This window comes from Paramormyrops kingsleyae, chromosome 22, assembly GCF_048594095.1.
Source record: "Paramormyrops kingsleyae isolate MSU_618 chromosome 22, PKINGS_0.4, whole genome shotgun sequence".
Classification (NCBI taxonomy): domain Eukaryota; kingdom Metazoa; phylum Chordata; class Actinopteri; order Osteoglossiformes; family Mormyridae; genus Paramormyrops; species Paramormyrops kingsleyae.
In genome coordinates, this window is record NC_132818.1 from 11159955 (window position 1) to 11183266 (window position 23312).

A 23312-nucleotide genomic window follows, 5' to 3' on the forward strand; every position below is an offset into this window, starting at 1 on the left:
CAACCTCATGATGCTAATTATGGTATAATTTATCAACACAGAATCATATTTTTTTCCAGTGGGTTAATACCATCACGTTGTGAGTTATGCTGAGTGAATATAGAGCCAGCTAACATTCTGGATGGATGGATGGATGGATAGTGTCACGCCCGGCTCGTCCGATCCTCGTGTGTGCTACGCCCCCTCTCGTTACCTCATGTTAATTCCTGATTGTCTTCACCTGTTGCTTGTTGTTTTCTGCCTACCCTGTGTATTTAGTCTGCGTCTGAGTCAGTATTCCCCAGTCCGGTCATTAACGTTGTAACGTTGTATTGTTGTAGTGTCGAGTAGTGCTGTGTTTTCCCCTGGTATGCCCTTGCGTCTTCCCATTAAACCCTTTTGTTTAACCCCGTTCCTGCCTTTGTTCGCCTGCATCCCTGGTCTGTGTTCCACGCATTATGACAGATAGATAGGCAGACAGACAGACAGACAAAGTTTATTAATCTCCCGGGAAGGTTCCTCCGGGAAATTCAGTTTCTAGCAGCAACAATACACCGGCCTAATAGTAGTCACACATAGCAGTACGGCAGTATATTACTAAAAATCTAAGATAAAAAATAGGAAAGTAACAAATAGTGGTGGGATGACAGTAATATAAATAATTGTTGCACAGGTTAATTCCACAGTCATGTGGTCTATTGTGAAGTCAATAAAATGTCCTTCGGCCTCCCCTCCTGCCCCCCAAAGAGGAGTTGAACAGTTTGATGGCGTGCAGGACAAAGGAATTTTTAAGTCTGTTAGTTCTGGAAGATACTAACCATTCTATTGGTGTGAGCTGCTAGGCCATGCACGAGCATGATGGTGCAAGTCACCTGGCTCTGTGTGAGCGTGATGGTGCGAGCCGCCTGGCCGTCCATGAGAGTCATGTTGCAAGTGAGCCACTGGGCTGTGCGTGAGGCGTGAGCGTGATGGTGCAAGCGAGCCACCGAGCCGTGTGTGAGCATGATGGTGCGAGCCGCCGGGCTATGTGTACATGTAATGTGAATATACACACTGGCCTAAAACGCTGTGCCATTTTTGCAGTATGGTGACCTCATTCTTCTAGACCTGATGGTTCAAATTTCACCTCAGCTCGTTATCTAGTACTTTCATCCTACTGCACTGTTTTTCTGTAGATTAATGAACAGAAATTTAAGGAATTTAAAAAGAAAATGGAACCAGTTTCTGAAAGCTATTTTTAAGTCTGTCCCCGTCCATTGCTTTAGTATCCTAATCTGATCCTTTCAGTGTGTGTATCTGCTGATTCCAAGTCCCAATCTGATCTTCCATCCATTTTTTTTAATTGCTTATCCTATTCAGGGTTGTGGGGGGTCTGGAGCCTATCCCGGAGGCTGCAGGCGCAAGGTGGGGAACAACCCAGGGCACCAACTAGGCACCAACCCATCGCAGGGCATAGTCACACATCATTCACTCACACATGCATATGCACTATAGAACCAGGTCATTTATGGGCAACCAGGTCCTAGAGATGTGGATGTGAGGCAACAGTGCTAACCAATGCACTGCCCTGTTCTGCTGTCCATCTGATCTTGTCTTGTAATATTTAAATATACATACACATACAGTGGACATCGGTGCATTCTTCATCTGAATAAGCCTTGCAATTTCACAGTATTCTTCTGATGCGGTGTTCTGAGGTACCACTGTATATTGTATGATTTAATAAAAGAAAACATGAGTAAAAATATAGTGTTACCTCGGTTCTCAAACTTAATCCGTTCCGCACTCTGGATCGAATCCTAAAAAGTTCGAGTTCTGATCGAATTTTTCCTATAAGAAATAATGGAAAACCAATTAATTGGTTCCCACCTAAATTACACCTAAATGTTATTTTTTTTTTGAGCATTTAAACACAAAATGAACAGGATAAAACAAGAGCAGCATTTTTTTTCTTAATGGCTTCCAAAACGATTAAGATCTTATCCCAACATTACCCCTGTCCTGCCCCGATCGTCCGCTCCTTCCGTGTGCCACGCCCCCTCGTTAACCTCGTGTGGGATCCCCATGTGATCAGCTGTTTCTGGTTGTTGTCATTAGTCCTCTGTATTAAGTCCGCGTTTCAGTTTGTTTCCCCAGTCCGGTCATTGGGTGCGTTCGACTTGCTTACAGCGCTGGCTTAAAGCAACGCATTCTGATCCTGAAGCAATGTGTCATGCCCCTATCGGCCGCTCCTCTCGTGTGCCACGCCCCCTCGTTAACCTCATGTGGATTCCCAGTGTTTTAAAGCTGTTTCTGATTGTTGTCATTAGTTCATTGTATTTAGTCCGCGTTTCTGTTTGTTTCCCCAGTCCGGTCATTGTAATGTTACGTGTGTCATCCCAGAAATAAAGCCCTTTTGTTTATATTCACGGCATCTGTCGCCTGCTTCCCCGTGGAACGCGACACAATGCATTACGGTTAGATGCATTGGGACCTCTCACCCGGCTGCACAAACTGGAACCGCCTCTGTGACAACACACCTTTGCCCTTATTGGCTGAAGAGTTTAGTTACACGCATGACGTTTGTATCCCAGGCAGTTCCGAAGCGTAATCTGCTATTTCTCCCGAATATCACGTAAAGCAGTAAGAACTGGTTTTCAGTTAATTTACCTGGTAAAATAAAGTTTAAATAAATGACATAAATGCTCTAATAGTACACGTAAGTTAGTGGTTTATTTATTGTTAGTTACTGTAATGTTGTGCTGCTTTATTTGGTTAATCGTCCAGCCTGTGAAGAAGGCATTCAAGTAAGAATTGCATTGTAGTATGACTAATTTCTTGACGCGTACAATTTATATTAGGTCAGCGTTCACGGTTCGACTTCTGATATTCAGATCGAGTTCTAGGTCAAACTGGTTTGTTCGACCATCAAGAAATTCGAGTTCTAGTGAGTTTGAGAACCGAGGTACCACTGTACTATCATTAGAGGTGATCTGTATTGCTGTCCTGCTGATGTGACAAGTTTGGTGGGATTTACCACGTTTTGAAATGTGAGTTAGCAAGGGCCGCTTACAAGTGGCACTAATTGTTCAGCTAAATAGTGAAAGTTAAATACTTTACAAATTACAAATAGAATTTTCTGAAAGGATGAAAACTGCACGCGTCTTTTTTTCACTTTCATACTGAATCTGGGATTTACCATTTCACCCCCAGAGGTCCAGCAGAATGACAGACAGTACAAAACATGGTCGGGGACAGGAACCTGTCAAACACGGCTGTGCTGTCGTGGCTCTTCACCACACATGGAGTGACATTTTCTCTGTGATGTGACAGCTGAAAATGTTGGATCATGTGACATGAGCTTCTTTTAATTTTTAATATAAAAATTCTAACATATACCAGCAGGAACAAGTCATCAATAAAACCACAACATAATATACTAAAACCAAAGTATTTAGACTTGTGTACATGGTGATTTGTGGACCATCATGCATGTGGGGTCATCATCGGCAGAGTGTGATTTTGCAGACAGATATACTGCTCGTGGACTGGAGTACCACAGCATCATAGCTGAGGGACAGAGAAGGTGCCCTGTCTGCCTCAGAGCCAACAGCAATCCTGACATCTCCAGGGTAAACAGTCAAAAAGGGCCAGGACAGCTGAAGTACTGAATGTTTATTTACTTGTGTAATTACACTATTAAATGTTAATGTTTAGGCAGCACATATTTCAGATTCGACAGTGGAGTAGAGTAACTATATTTCCACCCAATGCAGCTTTAACCGTACAAACTCAATCAAACATTGTCCAGAAAACAGCCAAAAAATACAGAGTGTGGATGTAATGAAGCATCTGGGTTTGCCTGGATGTCCTCAGATGTATGAGAACTCCCATTCTCATTGCAGTGGTACTCCTTACTCCCTGTTACGCACAACTGGTTCTGCTGCGGATTACAGTGTTTTAGGTTCTATTCGGAAAGAGGAACAGCTTGCCTTTCACCTTTTTAAAATATATACATCGCAGCACATCTAGCATACATGAAGCAACCTGAACAACAGGCAGCTGTCGTAAGTTCTCTGCATTCAGTAGTCTTGCATTTTGCTGCAAAAGTCCACAAACAGGTGCTCCTTCAGTTCTGAGTGTGAAGATTCACTCCAGTGAAGTAACCCGGCCCAGACAGCTTTCATTCCTGGAGACTCATCATATAGCACAGCAATGCAACGCAGTCTATCCGGGATCAAACTTAATACCAACATGCTGACAAGAACCATGGAAACATTGTGAACAGTCTTTAAGACCAAAACTTTGACCTCAGGAATATCACAAATACTAAAAATATGGTAAATGGATCAAAATGCATGACAGATTTGCTGATTTGTTTAAAATAACCAACTACTGCTGAAACAGGTAAATCTAACTTTTAAAGTTTTATTTTAGATTTGATCCTCCAGCTGATCGAAGAAAGGCAAAAATCTGACCTTCCTGTGTAACTCCACTGTATATACAAAGGACATTAGAGCTTATGGTTGTACTTGTTTCGTTGTGCGTACAAATTTTGGGATGAGCTGGCGAATTTCCAAATGTGACACTAACATAGTTAAAAGTAAAAGTTGACAATGAATTGAGATTTTTTTTAGAAAGCTAAACACCTTCCGTGTACAATGAAGAAGCAGATGAAACACCGCATGGGAGCTCACACTAGGTCCTACACCCAGGACGGCGGCCCACCACCGGCGTGGATGGAGCTGCCACATCTTGAGCACCAACTTCCCATGCGCATGAAAGCAATGCCCCAAGGGATGCTGGGACAGCAGAGGGCAGACCGGCAGAAGCTCAATTAGCTTCACTTTCTGGGGATGCTGATGGGCTGAAGCACACAAACTCATTCTGAACCCATTCTTTAAAAACAGGCAGATAGCCTTTACTAATATATGAAATAGCTTTACTGTGTGCCAAACTATATATAGAAAAACAGGATATGGACCCAGTTCACATATATGGACTTGCTATAAAAAATACAGAAAAGTGAAGTAAGTTTCAAGGCTCCTAATATTTAATGAGGTGCTGCTCTTTCACTCAATTGCAAAGGGGACAGTGAAGCCACTGAGGAGGACAAAGTCAGGCTGTTAATACTTAGCATGCTGCTGTGGGACCACCTCTCACTACGCTCAGCATGCTGACCTCACTACTCGCTATTTCGTTGTGTGGTTACAGGGGAGTGGGTGTCAATATTTGCTTATTTATTTGTCACTGAGAAAAACAACCAGCCCCTGTAGTTGAACTGTGTTCCAGTGAATTTCCAATCCACAGAACGGTTCAGTGAAAAACACTGTTTTGTTGCTTTTCTTGCTGATGGCTTTCGGCTGCTCTAGCCCCTCCCAGATGTTCTCTCTTGCTTTAAATCATACAGCATACAGTTCATAGATCTTCTTGATGCAGTAGGCCAGTGCCGCCAGTGCTATTGTGTTATGGAGTCTCTTTCTGTGGATGTCGTCCTTGCGCACCAGCACCACTGGCGTGGACGAGGTCAGCGTGTGCAGCGGCAAGCGGGTCAGTTTGTGACTGTCATACTCCACTTGATACTTGCAACAAGGGTCAAACTGCCAGGATATGGCATAGAGGGTGGCACAGGCGGCGCTGATAGCACCCGCAGGCAGTGCGACGTAGCGTGAGCACTCTGCGGGCAGTGAGAGCGGTGCCAGCAGACAGGCAGCACCCGATAAAACGGCGGTTTTGTGCAGGCAGTTCCCCACTGTGACCCAGCGCGCTGTCTCGTCCCCGATGCGCGTTGGCTCAATCACAATGTACCTGTACTGGGCCTCCAGTGCCTGTTCCAGCTCATACTCAAACTGCTCCTGGCCGTTCTCCCCATTGTAGATCTCATGAACAATGTAACAGTCTGTGGAGGCCATCACTCCCCTGTGGGGGGCACAAGAGAGCACACCATATGACAGCAGAACATGAGCGAGACCTGGTCTGAGAGGACCGTCCCAACACCGAGAAAAGAGCAGAGAGAGTTCTAATAAAAACTAGAACAAGCGTTCATAGTGCAGGAGTGGTCAAGCCAACAGGAGGAAGCTCACAGCTCTGTGGCCACAGCCATGCAGAATGCTGCAGCTGATCGCACCTGGCCTGTGCGGGGCCAGCGTCAGTGTACCTGACTGACCAGCTGCAGCAGGATAGCACAGAGGCAGTTGTGTCAGCATCAAATCTCACACTCACTGCACAGGAGACCATTTCACTGTTTTGAAGGCGGGTGTCACATTCTGTTCTGATTCATTTCAAGGAGCTAGGAGATGTGGCTGTCAGGACCGCAGAGTCAGAACCACAGTTAACAACAGGTCCACTAAAAAGCTCTGACAGTATAATCGTATACATTTTTGCTCTTGCCAATCCATGGTACTTCAACCTGCTAAAGAGTATATTTAAGTGACACACATTAGCAATCTAGGGGCCTTATGGAAAATCTTAGGTGAAATATGTATTAAAGCCAAGCAATAGAAACATGCAAGACACTCGCAATATCAAAGTCACTGAACTCCTTACAGCGGTTAACGGGCAAAGCAGCAGCTCCCGTGATAAGGTGAGGGCGCAGACGCTCCAACCCCTCGAAGGATAGTAGCTCGGCCACTTCGAAATTTAAACAGTTGTCTACGTTAATCCTTCGGTATGCATCCTAGAAATTATAATTAAATCGTTTGATTGTCCCAGCGCAAACGCCTGTCTGAACAGTAAATCTAGTAAAATCCTGAAAACTCAATGGTAAACAAAACAAAAGGAAGCATCTTCCTTGAAAGGCGCACTTTAATGCTTATTAATATTACCTCTGGTTATTACAACGAGTAAAACGTGACAAATGTCTCAAATCCAAGTTATCTGCTGATTTTATCTGTCAGGCTGCGAGACAAACGCGCGCTTTTTCCTGTCATTAGTGTAAATTAGCCTGCTGGCTACCACTGGGCAAATCAAACACCACAAGACCACAAAGCTGGCTTCGCCTTTTTAAATTCGTAGACTCCCTTATTGAATTGTGTATGATGCGTGTTTTGTCCATGCTTGACTGTGCAAGGATGAATTTCTACGAGATGTTGGTGAAATATCACTGACCTCTCCCTGTCGACTGGGACACCGCGCCTCCTTCCCAACGCCGCCATCTTGGAAACTCGCTACTCTGTGATGACGTCACAGCTGCGCCGTGGTGCATTGTGGGTAATGTAGTAGCTTGTTGGATAATACTTTTTCGACTTTTGAGGCCAGTGCTCTTTGTTGATTGTTCCCGGCGTTGGGAAATATGTACACCTGATCTATATTAAAAAACGAAAGACCAAACTGCATGCACTTACGTATATATAGCCTTTATTGCAATTAAAAAGGTTGCGCCAATATTTGTTTTAATAATAAACTACAATTCCCGTACCAAAATTTGGTAACATAAACATGGACCAATAGAACGCAAGGACAACACTATGGGGCACAAAGTAGGACAAACCATTCCCAAAACACATGCAAACATTATAATTTAACATACATAAAATATATATTATGGAAATGCAAAGCCTCTGGGACTTTCGCATTGCCTTTTAATATTTACCCATAATGTGTCCGTTCAAGGTCTTCGTGCAGCACTGCAGTATCTCAGCATGACTAGCGCTGTCCACTTGTGTAACGACAATAAGCGCTGTCACTCCCCCCTGCTTCCTACGTGACCTTACGCAAGAGGCAGCGTCGAAAAACATGTTTTGATTGTGTTTCCGTTTAACCCATGCAGACCATCCGCATTGTCTTGCTGTCAAACAATACACTTTACTTTGCATATGCAGTAGGCTCTTTTTTATGATGAATGTGGTGCGTTTTATGCAGTTTACGTAAATAAGTAATACATTGATATGCATATGTTGGTAGTGTAATTTTTCAGTGTCTTCTGCAGCGGATTTAATTGAAATCGTTAATGTGTTATTTAAATACAGAAGCGCGTGTTGCATTGTATGAGTAATAACGAGCCTATATTTAATAGATGGTTGTACTCAGAGTGCTAACTGTGTTTCTTATTTAATGGTATAGAGAACCGGATACAGGATCATAAAGTTTAACTAGACTGAGGAGGATGGTACGATAGCTTTTGCACACAACTTTTTTTTCAGAAAAAGTCCAGTAACAGAAGAATCAGTATCAGTTAGTGAATATCGAAGCTGAGGGAAACAAATGCTTTCATTATTCACCAACCACAGATCTGGACTCGAGTCGCTCTTAAAATGACTCGACTTGCAACTCGTTATTTTTTTACTTAGATTTGATTCCGACTCGTTGATAGCGACTCGTGAACAATAAGAGTTTTCAAGGCTCTGTTGAAATTTCTACACATTCGAAGCATTGAGTGTACAACACTCCCTAAACCGTAAAGGCGTTAAACACATCACGATGTGCGGCTGTGCAGAGCATAGGAACTGGAGGCGGAGAAGCGTGACGTCAGGCGGTATCAACAAACGACACGCTTTTTCTGTTTTGCTACTAGTACGAATTGCCTACCCGATCTAACAAAGCGTGGGAATTTCTGAGTGTTATTTCGAGTTTCATTTTGCATTAGAAAGTATTGCTTAGAAATGGCGGTGTGTCGTAAATTATATAGGCCTACACGTTGTGTTGTTATACAGTGACACAGATATATAGGCGTAGATTGCCATAAATCTGATTATTTAGCCGGTACGTCCCAAAAAACATAAATTAGCAGGTATATCCCAAACGTTTCTGACATAATTCCAAGTCAAGCTGTATTATCTTACAACTTAAAACGTGCCCCGCGTGTGTGTGTGGAATTTAACATCCAAAACAAAAGTGAAAACTGTAACTACGCCGGTCACAAGGGAGTCAACGCTTCATACTGATGTTCAAATTCCCGTTTTATTTTATCTTCTTCATGCAAAGAACACCGTGAAAACAGTTTCGAAACTGCCCAGAATTAAAGTGGGTGGACGGATGGATCTGCAATAAAGATTCCATAGTTTTATAACTTTTCGGCCACAAGGTGGCAACATTCTGTGATTAAAAATATTTATCCATATACGAAACGTCTATTTCAGCCCAATTTCATTATTATTAATGGAAGCCTATATTTGCAATACATTTAACCAAATATAAGAAAGATCACAATTTATCCATATTTACAGCTATATTTATATATTCGCTCCCCGTTTGTGTCTCAAAATTTACTGTATTTGACTCTCCCTGCCGGCCCCTGGAGGATGGGCTTCCCCTTTAAGTCTGGTCCCTCCCAAGGTTTCTTCCTTCTAGGTAGTTTTTCCTTGCCACTGTCGCCTATGGCTTACTCACTGGGGGCTTTGGGTGGGGATGCTGTAAAGCACTTTGCGACGATGTAATGTTGTGATAATGCGCTATACAAAAATAAATTTGTTTGTTTGTTTGTTTGTTATGGATTCATTGTGTTAAAATTTTCAGAGTCCTGCTGGGGACAGTGGAGCAGAGGTGTTTTGTTTTTAAATAAAAAATCACTAATCACTGCGTTTGGCAGCACTAATGGTGCACTTGCCTTTCACCTCGCACCAGCTCTCTGGAGCTGGAATTGCAGTCTTGTTCTTAAACAGTCTGTGAACTGAACAGAAACACAGGTTTGTAATAGAGCTAATTTTTTTAATGGAAACAATGTTATAAAAATATGAAATACAATACAATATACAGAACTGTTTCACACGTTTTCCCTCTTTTTGTATTTCATTCCCCCCCCCTTATCACATGTCTCTCCCAAGGGGTGTTTCAACCAAATCCACCTCCACCACCCACATACAACTACAAGAAAACCCCAAAAAGAGTAGTCGAGATGAAATAAAATAGGGAGAAAAATAAAACAACATGGATGCATAGAAAGTGGATGCCTGGAATCAGTACGGCTCCAGAGAGGAATGGGTATTCACATATACATACACATATACAATAATAGGCTGCCACATTTTGTAAAAAATAGCCAATGAGCCTCTTAGAGAGTATTTCACTTTTACTAATGATAAGAAGGACATTAAGTGGGTGGAATTGGGCTCTTCCACTGTAAGAAGATACATCTATGGGCTATAAGGCAGGCAAAAGCAACAACATCAGCACCTTTCTTAGTAAGATTAGTAGGCATATGAGGCATCCGAGACAGCTATCAACCGGCTGGGTTCTAATGTGATATTATGGGCTTCGCCTAACATTCTGAACAAACAGGACCAGAACTCAGATTATTTTAGACAAGAATAAAACATGAGTGTGATTTGCCAGTGACAGACCACAACTAACACAGTAGTCACTCATATCTGGAAACTGTCTACTAAGCTTAGCTTTCGTGAAATGAATCCTATTTGGACCTTAAACTGAATTAAACTAAGGTGAGCACATGAAGATGTGGAGTGGACCTCAGGTAGCGCCTCGTCCCACCCCTGTCTGCCACATCAAGCTCAAGCTGCATTTCCTAATCACTCATAATCCCGGCCAGAGAGACCACCCTCTGAGGACATAACATGTCCCCTTAGATATCCTACTTTCCCAGTAGAGAGCAAGTCATGTTCAGATTGAAGATTAATCCTGTTGGCGTACAAGTCTGGACTGGGAGAACCGGAGTACTCTCTATCTATATGGAGAATTGCGTCGATCAGTTCTTGCTGTTTTTCCTGCCCAGATGTGCGCTATAAGAGAATCTCTCCCCGTATTACAACTTTTAGAGTCTCTCATAGCAGAGACGGCGAAACAGACTCTGTGCTGTTAGTCTCAATAAAGAACTTTATTTTCTTTGACATAAAATCACAGAACTCATCATAATATGGCAAGTATGTATCGAGTTTCCAATGCCTCTGTATCTTAGGTAAACTAAATGTATGGCACGTGACCAGAAATAACAATGGCATCAGCATTCTGAAGATTTCACTGCAGAGTGAACGGCTCTATCTACAAAAAAATAATCAATACAAGAATAAGCTTGATGTACCTTAGCAACCCTATGCAAATTCTTTTGTGACTGGGTGAAGAGCACCAAGGAACTACGCAACCTAACTGACTCATAAATGAGGAGAATGTTCTCCACATCTGATTTTAAAGAAAGATTGAAGCACTAATATGGCAGATAGCACAACCTGCCATAACCTGATGTTTAGTGTTTTAGGTCCCAGAGACCTTTTCTTAACCTGAAAGGTGACAGTCAAACATCTGGCTGTGTACTGTACAAAACTGTAAGTCAATTCAACAAAAGTGAATAATCCAGAAAACCATCAAAACCAAAAGTTTTGACATTCCTCCAACATCATTATATAGTTTTGTTCATATATGCATACAAAAAACCAGCTCAAAAAGTGCAACAAAACAAGGGAGTTTATCAGGGAATGAATCTTTATGAAATAATTTCTCGTGTGAAATATTACTAGCAGTTAATAGTTTTGATGATGTGTGGATATAGACCAGGGGTAGGCAGCCCTGATCCTGGAGTTCCGGTATCCAGCAGGTTCCAGCAGGTACCAGCAGATACAGAACTCCTGGATCAGGGCTGCCTACCCTTGATAAAGACCCAAACATGAAGAGACCTCTACTGTATCATCAGGAACCTGTACATCAGACACGCCACATGCAACTATGTTAGAGTGGACAAGTAATGTCATCCACAGGGGCAGAAGTTTATTTTTTTATGTGATTTTTAATTTTTTTTTTAAGAGGCTGCAAGTTCACTTTTCTGGAAGAGATTCCTACTTTTGCACATGAAACCGTGAAAGCAGGTTTAACCAGTTTAAAACACATGAAGAAGGTAGTGATGCATACTCACACACCCTTATGTGGCATGCCTGTACTGGTCCTGACACCATACCACAGACACACGCACACAGAACACACGGTACAGCTCTGACCACACCCACATGACACATGCACACTCCCATACAGCGCATCTGCACAGCTGACTACAGCCATGTAGCCTTGACCACACCCACCGTACAATAAAACATCCCAGTACAACACGCCCATGCTCAGATGTATGTCTCACTGGTTGCAAGAGGTTCCAAATATTAAGGCTACTGCAGAAAGATAAATACAGACAACCTGCATTTCCTAGGTGCTGATCAGGGGTGCCATCAGGAATTTTTCAATGGGATGGTCAGTGATTTTCATTGGGTGACACAAGCACCAATACATAATAATAACATTATTATTAGGTAACGCTTTACATTAACTGCACCTTCATAATACTTTTATATTGCATTCATAAAACGTTCGGTGCACCTTCATAATGTATTCATTAAGTATTCATAAAACATTCATAAACATCATGTATGTATACCTTAACATCCTAACATCCCTTAACAGCTGTAATATACATTAATAACAAACATTATATAACATTACAATTGTATAATCATGTTATGTTTGTTATTAATGTATATTAAAGCTGTTAAGGGATGTTAGGATGTTAAGGTGTACTTGCATGCTGCTTATGAATGTTCTATGAATGCATTATGAAGGTGCACTGAATGTTCTATGAATGCATAATGAATGCATTATGAAGGTGCAGTTAATGTAAAGCGTTACATATTATTATTCTTCAATTCAAGATTTTACAGTTGTGTTCAGAATAATAGCAGTGTGTCTAAAAAGTGAATAAAGCTGAAAATCCTTATAATAGTTTTTATTTCCATACACGCAAATGCATTGTGAGCACTACAAATTCTATTCCAAATCAAAACAAGAAGAGAAATTCATCACATTTGTGTTACTCCTTTACAGAAAGTGAAGGAAAGGGAATATTCAGCTGTTCAAAAAAATAGCAGTGTCCACATTCTTCTTTACAAACTCAGACATCCACCGTATGAACTAAAGAATGTTTTAAGGTTTTGCTTTCCTTTGAATCATTGAACTAATATTTAGTTGTATAACCACTGCTTCTCAGAACTGCTGCAATTTGTGTTGTAGGGAGTCAACCAACTTCTGGCACCCGTGAACAGGTATTCCATACCAGGATGATTGGACTACATTCTACACTTCTTCGGCATTTCTTGGTTTTGCCTGAGAAACAGCATTTTTGATGTCACCCCACAAGTTTTCTATTGGATTAAGGTCCGGGGATTGGGCTGGCCACTCCATAACGTCAATCTTGTTGGTCTGGAACCAATATGTTGCTGGTTTACTGGTATGTTTGGGGTCGTTGTCTTGTTGAAACACCCATTTCAAGGGCATTTCCTCCTCAGCATAAGGTGACATGACCTCTTCAAGTATTTTGAGGTATTCAAACTGATCCATGATCCCTGGTATGTGATAAATAGGCCCGCCACCGTAGTATGAGAAAAATCCCCATATCATGATGCTTGCGCCACCATGCTTCACTGTCTTCACAGTGTACTGTGGCTTGAATTCAGTGTTTGGGGGTCGTCTGACAAACTGCCTGCGGCCACTAGACCCAAAAAAAAACCAAACAATCTTGCTTTCATCAGCCCACAAAATGTGGCCGTTTCTCTTTAGGCCAGTCAATATATTCTTTGGCAAACTGTAACCTCTTCAGCACGTCTTTTTTTCAGCAATCGGATTTTGCGGGGGCTTCTTGGTGATAGCTTGGCTTCACATAGGCGTCATCTGATTGTAACAGAACTCACAGGTAACTTTAGTCCTTCTTTGATCTTCCTAGAGCTGATCATTGGCTTTGCCATTTTGGCTATTCTTCGATCCATTCGAATGGTAGTTTTTCGTTTCCTTCCACGTCTTTTAGGTTTTGGTTGCCATTTTAAAGCATTTGCGATCATTTCAGCCGAGCAGCCTATCATTTTACGCACTTCTTTATATGTTTTCCCCTCTCCAATCAACTTTTTAATCAAGGTTCTTCTGAACAATGTCTGGAACGACCCATTTTACTCAGAATTTCAGAGAGAAATGCACTACAACCAGCATGTACAACATTTGCTGCCTTCCTTACTTGAATACGGCCCATAATTGGCACCTGGTTTTTCACAGAACGAATGACCTCACTAATTGAACTTCGCACTGCTATTATTTTGAACACGCGCCTTTCAATTAATGATTCAATTACACAGAATCAGCAGCATGCATGTCATGACTGTTGAGTCTGCTGGTTTTCCATTACTCTACTACACCTACAAGTAAATTATTTGCCATGTAGAAATATAATTTTTACCAAAAACAGTGATTGATCAGGTTAGTGATGTTGGATTGCTATTATTTTGAACACAACTGTACATACCAGTTCATTCAGGAGCGCTGTGGTGCAATCAAGTTAACCACACAAACTGAGGGCAGGTCCAGCACAGTTAACGGGCCGATGGGGCATCGCAGCTTTCGATGGATTCGCTTCTGAAATTAAATCTCTACAGCTGCATTAGGGGGTGGCCAGAGGTTCCCAAGGGTTTGGTGGCACCCATGCTGCTGATTATGTGTCATGCAGAGATCGGATTCTATTTATAACCTTTACTAAATTCATAGAATAATAAATAACAAATGATGCTGGTACGTGACCTCAGGAAGTGAGACAAAATAAAAAAAGAAGGTAAGAGAGGACGAGTCCTGCCAGAGACCAGAAGCTCAGTCCAAACTGTCGTCGATAATTTCTTTCACAAAAGAGGTTACATCTGTTTCCTTGGATGCGTGAATCTTGAAGAAGGCATAATCCTGCGAAGGAACAAGAGTTGATGTCCAAGCCCTCGCATTTGCTGTTGCTGGCAGAATTTTAAAAACTTACCATCAGTTTGATGTAGTTTGGCCTTTCTTCTGGATTCTTTCTCAAACTGTGACAATATTTTAATGAAACATTTAGTCAGAACACATTCAAAAAGTACTACTGCCTTCATTACAATATGCCCCAAATATTTTTTCCATGCTTCAGAACTGCAGATCTAGATATTTCAGTAATAAATAGTTCCCTTTAGGTGTCTGGAAGCCACAATCATATTTACTGCAGCTGCAGCCCCCACAGAACCACGTCCGTGTCTCTCTTACCAGTGAGCTGTGAACTCCACCAGCTCTGGAGAGAATCCGTCAGTAGGCAGAGTGGGTGATGGGTCCTCCACCACCTGCTTCAGCTGCTGGAAAGGGGTGCTCCATGACTTGTAGGGGAATCGGAGGATGGCCAGCTCAATCTGGGGAGTCAATGAGGCCCAGGGACAATCAATCAGCTTCTCTGTTTTGACGGACCTTGACATCAAACATACATATACAAACTTTTGTGAATATTGCGCAAATATCAAGTAATTGTCTTCCTAATAAACACAATGCTGTATTTTGTTGTTATTTCTAGTAGAATTCTAAGTGTTTTTCTATCCCTTTATTTATAGGTTATAATAAGTTAATTATAAAATAAATATTTTTTCTCAGAAGGGTAGTACATGGATCATTAAGGAAGTGAATATGCACTTTTCCCATTTAATGTGAATAATATAATGTTTTATGCATTAATAGGGGTGCCTTTCAGTAGAAAATGTTTAAAATATATGTCTCATTGTGCACAGGACGACTCTGGAATGCTTTAGTGCACAACGCTGCAACTTGGACAACCGGACCGAGTAAGTTTGATTCCAACGATATGAGATTCATGTTTGCATTATACGTATCCAAAGCTACAAGCCTGAGATTAATGGGAACGAAAATCAATGCATTGTGCGTTTCTCGGGTTTTCAGGGCTTACAAACATATCGAGCTTTTGTGAGAAAAGCTAAGGCATTTTGATGAGTGGTCTTGATTGCTCTTGAAATAAAACCTCGAGTTCTCTACATTCGAGACTAAGACAAGACCGAATCAAAAAAAGGTGATTCGAAGACAAGACCAAGACCGCAAGAAAGTGGTTTTGAGACCGTCCCCAAGACCGGTCTCGAGTACTGCAACACTACTATGGGCACAGACAGTTTGTATTGGGAGATGCTAAACTAAACATCCCTGGATGCATCAGAATGCCTTGGATCAATTACCAGTGTGATCCCCAAGCTCCACACATCCGACCTGATGTTGTAGCCACTCTGGTTTACATCTGGGTTGATCCTCTCCGGCTGTGGATAAAGAGCCAGTTGGACGATCACCCACAGGTTACCCAAGGGTCACTCAAGTGACACTGGTGTAGATTCACACTCACCGCCATGTAGGGTTTACAACCTGCATCCATGGTCTTGGCCACTGAGTTCACCAGGTACCCACTGATGCCAAAGTCACACATCTTCACGTGGCCCTCGTGATTGATGAGGACGTTGGACGGCTTCACATCTCAGGTGGGGAGAACAAGTCAGAATGAGCACATCTGCGTATGCGCGCGCATACACACACACACACACACACACAGTGCAACATGCTAAAGAACCCTTACCTCTGTGAATAACTGACAGTTTACTGTGCAAATGTTCTAATGCTTTGACGATCTAGGAAAAAAAGATGAAATAATGGTCAAGAGAGGACTTTTTCTGTTGCAATAGTAATGACCTCTGAACCAGCTGAACACTCACAGACACTGCTATTTTCCCCAAGATGTCCTCCGGTATCTTCCGCTTTTTCTCCAAGACTTTTTTGTAGAACTTGTCCAGTGACATGTCCATGAGCTCCATGCAAATCCAGACATCTCCCTGAACAGGAGGCCACAGGTGCCCGTTAACACAAGCCCCCCAGACCGTGGACACAGCTGGGAGGGGGGCTTTCACTTGCTGCTCTATATCACTTCTTTACTCTGTATCACTTCATGTGAATCACTGAATTATCACTAAGCGATTACGGCTAGTTATGGGGAATTTATCTCAATTTCCCCAAGTAAAGACAAAGAGCCAAAAATCCAAACAGAAAGGACGGCAGCTTCAGATGGGGGCCGGCCTGCCCACCTCTCTGAAAAGTGCCCCATAGAAGGTGACAATGTATGGACAGTCCATGGTCCTCACGGAGATGTCCAGGTCCATCAGCAACCTCTTCTCCTCCTGGCTGTTGACTGTAGCTCTGATCCTCTGCAGGCAACATCACAGCTGATTACCAGCAAGACCTGGGCGAGGACCGGGTTTGGAAACACTGCAGTAAGCCACTGTACTGCCCCCAGTGGCACTATATAAAAATATTATTCGTAATATATATATTGTAACAGAGTAGCCATATATTTTAACAGCATGTGGCAAGATAAAGATTTGCCCCTCTACTTTATCATCTCTATACCGAGTTACAGCTGACCTGTTTAAAACCTCCCACCTTTTGCTACATTAAAATGATTTTTCCCCACACAGTACAGTGATCTATGATTTTATTTGTCTTGAGTAACAGCCTGGGCCAACCTGTGAGTTCACTTGCGTTGCTATGGCAAATATTCACCATGGTGACCCTGATAATTAAAGACAGACAGTCCTGGTTCAGTTAAGCTAAATGCATAGGAAGGGATGGTTGGAGGAGAGATGCAATAGGTCTGATGCAGGCCTGTTCTGAAGTTAGACATAGGGAGGTGCCTGTAGTTCATTTTAGTGTTGGGTAGATAATCAGTATTATCGATAAATACAATATCCTTTCCTCCTTATCGATTATTTTCCAATTATATTGATATAATTGAAAAATGTGTGTAAAGACTTTTCATTGTGGGGCAGCATGGTGGTGCAGTGGTTAGCAGTGTTGCCTCCCACCTCTGGGACTGGGGTTTAAGTCTCCGCCATGGCTCCATGTGTTTGTAGTTTTCCTGTCCTCCCCGTGTCATCGTGGGGTTTCCTCCAGGTACTCCGGTTTCCCCCACAGTGCTAAAGCATGCTGAGGCTAGTTGGAGTTACCAAATTGCCCATAGGCGTGCTTATGTGAGTGAATGGTGTGTGAGTGTGCCCTGTGATGGGCTGGTGCCCCATTCTGGGTTGTTCCCTGCTTTGCGCCCCCAGTCTCTGGGATAGACTGGGACCTCCCACAACCCTGAAGAGGATAAGCAGTTACAGAAGATGGTTGGAGTTTTCATTGCTAGTTACAACTAATTCTATTTCAAACTACATTATCAGGGTAAAAAACAAACACACAGAAAATCCCCTTTTCCCCCCTGCAGTTCTGCGATAAGCACACCCCATCAAAAAGATAGTGCACATTGCAAACATGCCTGTGTTTCTCACTCAAATGCTTAAACTGGTTACTGTTTAAGTTCCTCTCCCAAATGGCGATGGCACTTTGCCTACATGTTTAAGCAATGAGATACTAAAACATACAAACAATTATGATGGTTATTGTTATTATTAAATGCCATAATTTCTGTATTGGGCATCATTTATTTTCATTGTACAATAATGAGCACTGCCAGGACACTTTATTTGGGCAATACTTCCAGTTTCCTGTTTCAAATTGGAAAAATAAAAGGTGAAAAGAATGCTTTACTTCACTGAATACTCTTGAATAGTTTTTGCGTTTGTGTTATGAGTTGTAAATTACAGGCTGTACAACACTGTTTTAACAGCTTTTTAACAAATATTACTTATGTATTGCTGCAAACAGAAATGCAAAACAGGCTATACAAACATCTTCTCATTCATGATCACGTGTTTAGAAATTATCTATAATCTAGATATTTTTTGTGACAATAATTGATCGTGCAAAGTCAGATATCAGCCCAACCCTAATTCATTTGCCTGAAATTCCTCCCCTAAACGAATCCCTGCTCCTCCCAGACCCCCCAGCCTCTACCTAGATATTTTATTTACTCTTCACCAAGGGACTCATCCCCACTTCGTGGTGTTTTTGCAGAATCATGACTTCTTTAACTCCCTCGTCCTGCATAACTGTCCTAACCTGTCACATACTCAGCTCATTGCTGACTGCAGCAGTCAGTCTACGAATTTGCCGCCGATCTCACTCACCTTCACAGCCATAATGGTGCCGCTCTGGGTGTGTCTCACCTTCTCTACCACTCCGTATGCCCCACGGCCCAACTCCAACAGGAAAAGCAGATCATCTGCCTGGATATCACAGTTCTGCGTGTGACAGATGGCACCAATGTCAGACCGCCTTCGGATATCAGAGAAGGAGCTCCTCTGGATTCACTGAAGAGAGTCTGCTTTTAGCTGTTGCGTGTCCGAGACTCTGTCCCCTGGCATGAAACGGTTACTATTGCGCAGAACATGACAATGACAACCTTCTCTGATATGGAGCCTTTGGCACAAAAGGGCCAGAATGATGAGCACGCCTGAAAAGGTGTGTTTCACCTTAGGTGTGCCAACAGCTGACCAACAGGATTGAGATTTAGGCTGAACTTCTGAGTGGGCACCTCACCAACACATGGTGGCGGCACTGTTTGTGGGCCAAATTTATCTGTTACAGTGAGTTTCTGGAAGCCTCTCTGCTGTTCTTGTATCGCTGCACGGCAAAAACAACGGCAGCACCATGACAACAGATTATTATTGCAACATACATATCCACTTTTATTTAAAAATCTCAAAAGCAGGGGAATTTCGCGGACATGCCACATAGAGACGTAAGGACTGTGTGCACAGGGAGTCGAGAGTTAAAGTGCATCACTAACCTCATATTAATAATAATTGATACTTATTGGATCCCCAGAGAGAAATTCTCATTACACCTCATCCACCTTGGTGTCTGTGGGCTACAAAGGGCAGCCACCTGTTATGACACTCAGGGAGCTGGGGGTTAGGGCCTTACTCAAAGACACACAGGCATGCTGAGGCTGGGCCTGAACCAACAACCTTCTGATCACAGACACAGAAGCTTAGCCGACTTAGCCACATGCTGCCATCGTATCCTCCGTCTTTCCAGACAAGCTCACATATGCACCAGCGGTCAGTACTGGCCCACATGGACACTTCAGTCCAGCTGCACACTACGGGGCAAACCTGCTGTTTCTCATGCTTACTTTGTCTCCTATAGTGATGGAGGTCTGTGAGTCCAGGTTCCTGGGGGGCCTGCAAACAGGAATAGGGCTGTTGTGAGGATACTGGAGGCTTGAGATCAAGGTGGATACTGTGCATTTTGCCATCAGCGGGGTTGGCGGTTAAGAGACTCACGTGAGATTTGCCTCACTTCTTGCAAAATCTTCGCTTATGAAGATGGGACACACCGGTTTCTTCTTGGCTGCGCAAAAGGAGGACATTAGAGGCGGTGACTCATCTAGTCAGGACACATGCTGTCTGATACAAGCACAGCAGTGACTCACACATGAAAAAGGAGGGACTGGGAAAGCCCTGCTTTTCCAAGAACTGTTTCATTTCATTAAACCACCAAGGCTATGGCACTCCCCATGGCCTGTCTGGACACCTCTCACCCGAAGTGGGTGGGAACAAACTGCTCCACGCCAGCTGCCTTGGGAATGGGAAGTCTCCCAGTTTGGAGCAGCAAGCTTTTTTACAATTCACAGTTTCTGCAGTGACTGTTAGGGGTGCTCCGATTGATCGGTCACCGATCATAATCGGCCGATAATTGCTTTGGGAAGTTTGATCGGCAGTCTCTATAATGGCCGATATAGAAAAGCCGATCAGATGACACAAAACTCACGAGACAATTTGTTTGCGTGCTGCTAAAATGGCTTCACCGGTCTGGCAATTCTACGTGTTGTGTAAAAAAGACAATACATTAGCAATCTGCAACCTGTGTAACAAGCCAATTCCACGAGGCGGGAAGCACCCAAAGCATTTTAACACCACGAACCTCATCAGACATTTGAAGGTTAGTCACGTAAAGGAACATGAGCAGTTTTCAAAGTTGGCTAGCGCTAAGAGAGAGCGGGAGAGTTCAGCAACTCGCGCGCCACTCACTCAGCCGTCGGTAACAGAGACATTTCAAAGACAGCAACCCTACTGCAAGGACAGTAAGAAGCATAAAGAAATATCAGATAAAATAATTCATATGCCTCTTGTTTTTTTGGCAGAACAATAAAAGCTGTTTTCATTCTCTCGCACAAGCAGCACGAACCTACCTCTGTGCCCCATGCACAAGTGTTGATAGTGAGCGACTTTTTAGCACAGCAGGAAATATTATAGATGAGAAGCTGTCAGGCAAAAATGTGGAGATGCTTATATTTATTAAGAAAAATCTGCCCTTGATGCTTAAGAAGTAAGCTACAAATCTTTATCCACCCTTTCTCATTCTCTAACTCACTCTTGCTCTCTCTGCCCCTCTCTCTACCTCTCTAAATGCCCACAAAATCTGCCTGAGCTTCTCCGAAAAAAAGTAACTACTTCAGAATTTATCATTGATTCATGATAGTGCAGTTGTGGTTCTATTAGTTAACTGCCTTTCTTCTTGACATCCCAAGAGATGTGAACTTGCAATGGCCTGTCAGGCCTGCCCTGAGAAGTGAATTAAAGTTGCAGACGGATAGAAACAGACATAGAGATGTATATGAGGTACAAGTTTTTTGTTATTTTTTTTATTATTTATTTTTGTTGTGCAACTTATTACCTGTGGTCCTTAAAGTAAATTAGAAAAACTGAGTGCTTACTTTGGAAAACTGACTTGAAACAAAATTTTGACTATAGCCTTTTTTGTTGCAGTTTTTAGCCTAAAGTTAAAGTACTCTAAAGCCAAAGTCAAAGACTCTGTTTGTTCTGTATGTTATTTTATTTAATTTTATACAATCTACAGGAAAGTTGTACTTGTCAATCTCTAAGCTGTTCCTAATTACTAACCAAGCACAGGCTACTATGTTTTAAGTTGACATGTTGCACGTGTTGCTTGCCAATATATACAGTTGTCAATTCATGATATTCCTCTTCTTGTAATTTCAATACTTAGTTTACATTGTTGTTAGATATAGTTTAATAAATAATGCTACATGATAAGGCTTCAAGTAGACCCTGTAATCGGTGATCGGTATCGGACGATACAGCTTCTAGTGATCGGAGATCGGTGATCGGCCCCAAAAATCCTGATCGGAGCACCCCTAGTGACTGTCAGACTGGGCTCTGAGGGAACCGTGCGACTCCGTGCACTTCCTGTCGGACCGCATCGTTTGGCAACACACATCATATCATAACCTGACAGGGAATGGTGAGCATGAGTGAGAGAGAGTGTGTGATAGGGAGTTGACAGCAGCTCTGCTGGACTTTGCGGTCACTGCTACATGTCTCAGCTTCTGCTGGGCCAGGCTACGGCTGAGGGACCCTGATCGCCTGCATCAAGCGAAGACGAGCAGCATCTTAATAAGCCCGGACCAAACTACATCAGTGTTGGGTGACAAGAAAATGTGACACACACAGCATCTAAACAGGTCTCAGACATACAGAGCAAAACTCATACTCTATTCATCACAGAGATACTGGATTACACTGAGAAACCTCAGCCATTCCTGTTCTGGAGTCGTATGATTCAGCAAACCAGCTGTTTTAAGTTCCTTTGTGAAACCAGCTTGTTCCCTGAGATTACAAATCCTCCACACAGGTATTTCCACACCTTTACACACCTTTCTTTCTGCGAGACTTACGTTGCGCCAAAGAAAACAGTGAAATGGACTGATAAAATGTAAAGATAAATCTCCAAACATCCAAACAAAACTTAATAAAAACACGGAAAGGTTTCCACGTTGCGGTTAAATGTGTACACTAAGAATATGGCTACAAGTTCCTTTTTATTAAATAAGATTTTGTGTGATAACGTTTTCACTCACCTAGCCCTTTGGGTGGTGGCGCTGCCCCCCCTGGGTCCGTCTCGCGACCCCGCCTCGACATGCTCACCGTGAGCGCGGGGGAAGCTCGCGCGTCGCCCTTTCCAATGTCAGGATTTCTGTCCGCTTTTCCTCCAAATAAACATCCAGCCACAAACTAATTGTTTTCAATAAATTCAGCGAAACAAAATTCAAAACCACTGAAGACCGTTCAGCGTTTCCAAAAACTAGACACTCCCGAAGTCCTCGTTTAGTTAGTCTTGCACAATCACGAAACATAAACTATTTGACATTAATCATGTGCATACGTCAGTAAAGTACATTGGTATTTCAATCTATTTTCTCACGAGTTACAAGACGGCAACTTCGGAAAAACAGAAAATAAGGCTTACATCAATAAGTTTCGGAGCCAGCGTGTCACGTAGGACTGCAGGCTTGAGAACAGCGTCATCCGCTCATTCCACTGCGCTCCCGAACGTCCCTGCGCCGAGGGCGTTCATTGGCTGGAACCGCCACCCCGGAGTTTGCGGTGATTTCCACAAAGCTGCCATGAAATAGGCAACCTATGCATCGGATCCCAGTAGAACAGTGCTACTGCATAATAGTAGGAAACTAAATTGTTTTAACACTACAACTACTTTTTAAGAAAAACATGTGCTAATAACGTAGACCTTGACACATTTCGAGGCCATAAATTTTCACTTTATTTGAACCCTGTAGTTCAGTCTTTGTAAAGAGGGCAGGTGTACAGCATTAAAGAGCTTCTCTGTTACAGTCACAACTGACTCCCCACAGA

The 23312-nt window shown here is 42.7% G+C and overlaps 2 protein-coding genes across 5 annotated transcripts; both read right to left on the reverse strand.

Moving 5' to 3' along the window:
* Positions 1 to 3618: 3618 nt before the first annotated feature.
* LOC111836943 (transmembrane protein 11, mitochondrial-like) lies at positions 3619 to 7661 on the reverse strand. 2 transcript variants are annotated; one of them, XM_023798652.2, is made up of 3 exons: positions 7550 to 7661; positions 7066 to 7262; positions 3619 to 5877 (listed from the first exon to the last, which is right to left on the reverse strand). In XM_023798652.2, the coding sequence occupies exons 2-3, from the start codon at positions 7110 to 7112 to the stop codon at positions 5361 to 5363; spliced, it is 564 nt and encodes a 187-aa protein (XP_023654420.1). In that variant the 5' UTR covers positions 7113 to 7262; positions 7550 to 7661; the 3' UTR covers positions 3619 to 5360. The 2 variants fall into 2 exon arrangements, with proteins under 2 accessions (XP_023654420.1, XP_023654421.1); XM_023798653.2 differs by lacking the exon at positions 7066 to 7262 and having other exon boundaries at positions 7550 to 7643.
* Positions 7662 to 9582: 1921 nt separating this feature from the next.
* LOC111836901 (dual specificity mitogen-activated protein kinase kinase 3-like) lies at positions 9583 to 22991 on the reverse strand. 3 transcript variants are annotated; one of them, XM_023798578.2, is made up of 13 exons: positions 22909 to 22991; positions 22520 to 22648; positions 19923 to 19989; positions 19772 to 19820; positions 18762 to 18875; positions 16782 to 16901; positions 16416 to 16532; positions 16280 to 16331; positions 16052 to 16179; positions 15891 to 15968; positions 14926 to 15065; positions 14669 to 14714; positions 9583 to 14598 (listed from the first exon to the last, which is right to left on the reverse strand). In XM_023798578.2, exons 2-13 carry the CDS (start codon positions 22578 to 22580, stop codon positions 14512 to 14514), a joined length of 1059 nt encoding a protein of 352 aa, XP_023654346.2. In that variant the 5' UTR covers positions 22581 to 22648; positions 22909 to 22991; the 3' UTR covers positions 9583 to 14511. The 3 variants fall into 3 exon arrangements, with proteins under 3 accessions (XP_023654346.2, XP_023654345.2, XP_023654344.2); XM_023798577.2 differs by having other exon boundaries at positions 22520 to 22673; XM_023798576.2 differs by having other exon boundaries at positions 22520 to 22984.
* Between the last annotated feature and the right edge of the window lie 321 nt (positions 22992 to 23312).

What these genes read in the sequence shown, in the direction of transcription:
- LOC111836901 (XM_023798578.2), bottom strand. Translation starts at nt 22,580, where the DNA reads ATGTCGAGGCGGGGTCGCGAGACGGACCCAGGGGGGGCAGCGCCACCA. An exon ending in CCATCACTATAGGAGACAAA is followed by an intron (nt 18,876 to 19,771) that starts GTAAGCATGAGA and finishes TGTCACACGCAG; the next exon opens with AACTGTGATATCCAGGCAGA. An exon ending in GGAGCTTGGGGATCACACTG is followed by an intron (nt 15,066 to 15,890) that starts GTAATTGATCCA and finishes TTGACTCCCCAG; the next exon opens with ATTGAGCTGGCCATCCTCCG.
- LOC111836943 (XM_023798652.2), bottom strand. Translation starts at nt 7,112, where the DNA reads ATGGCGGCGTTGGGAAGGAGGCGCGGTGTCCCAGTCGACAGGGAGAG. An exon ending in GTCCCAGTCGACAGGGAGAG is followed by an intron (nt 5,878 to 7,065) that starts GTCAGTGATATT and finishes TGCCCCCCACAG; the next exon opens with GGGAGTGATGGCCTCCACAG.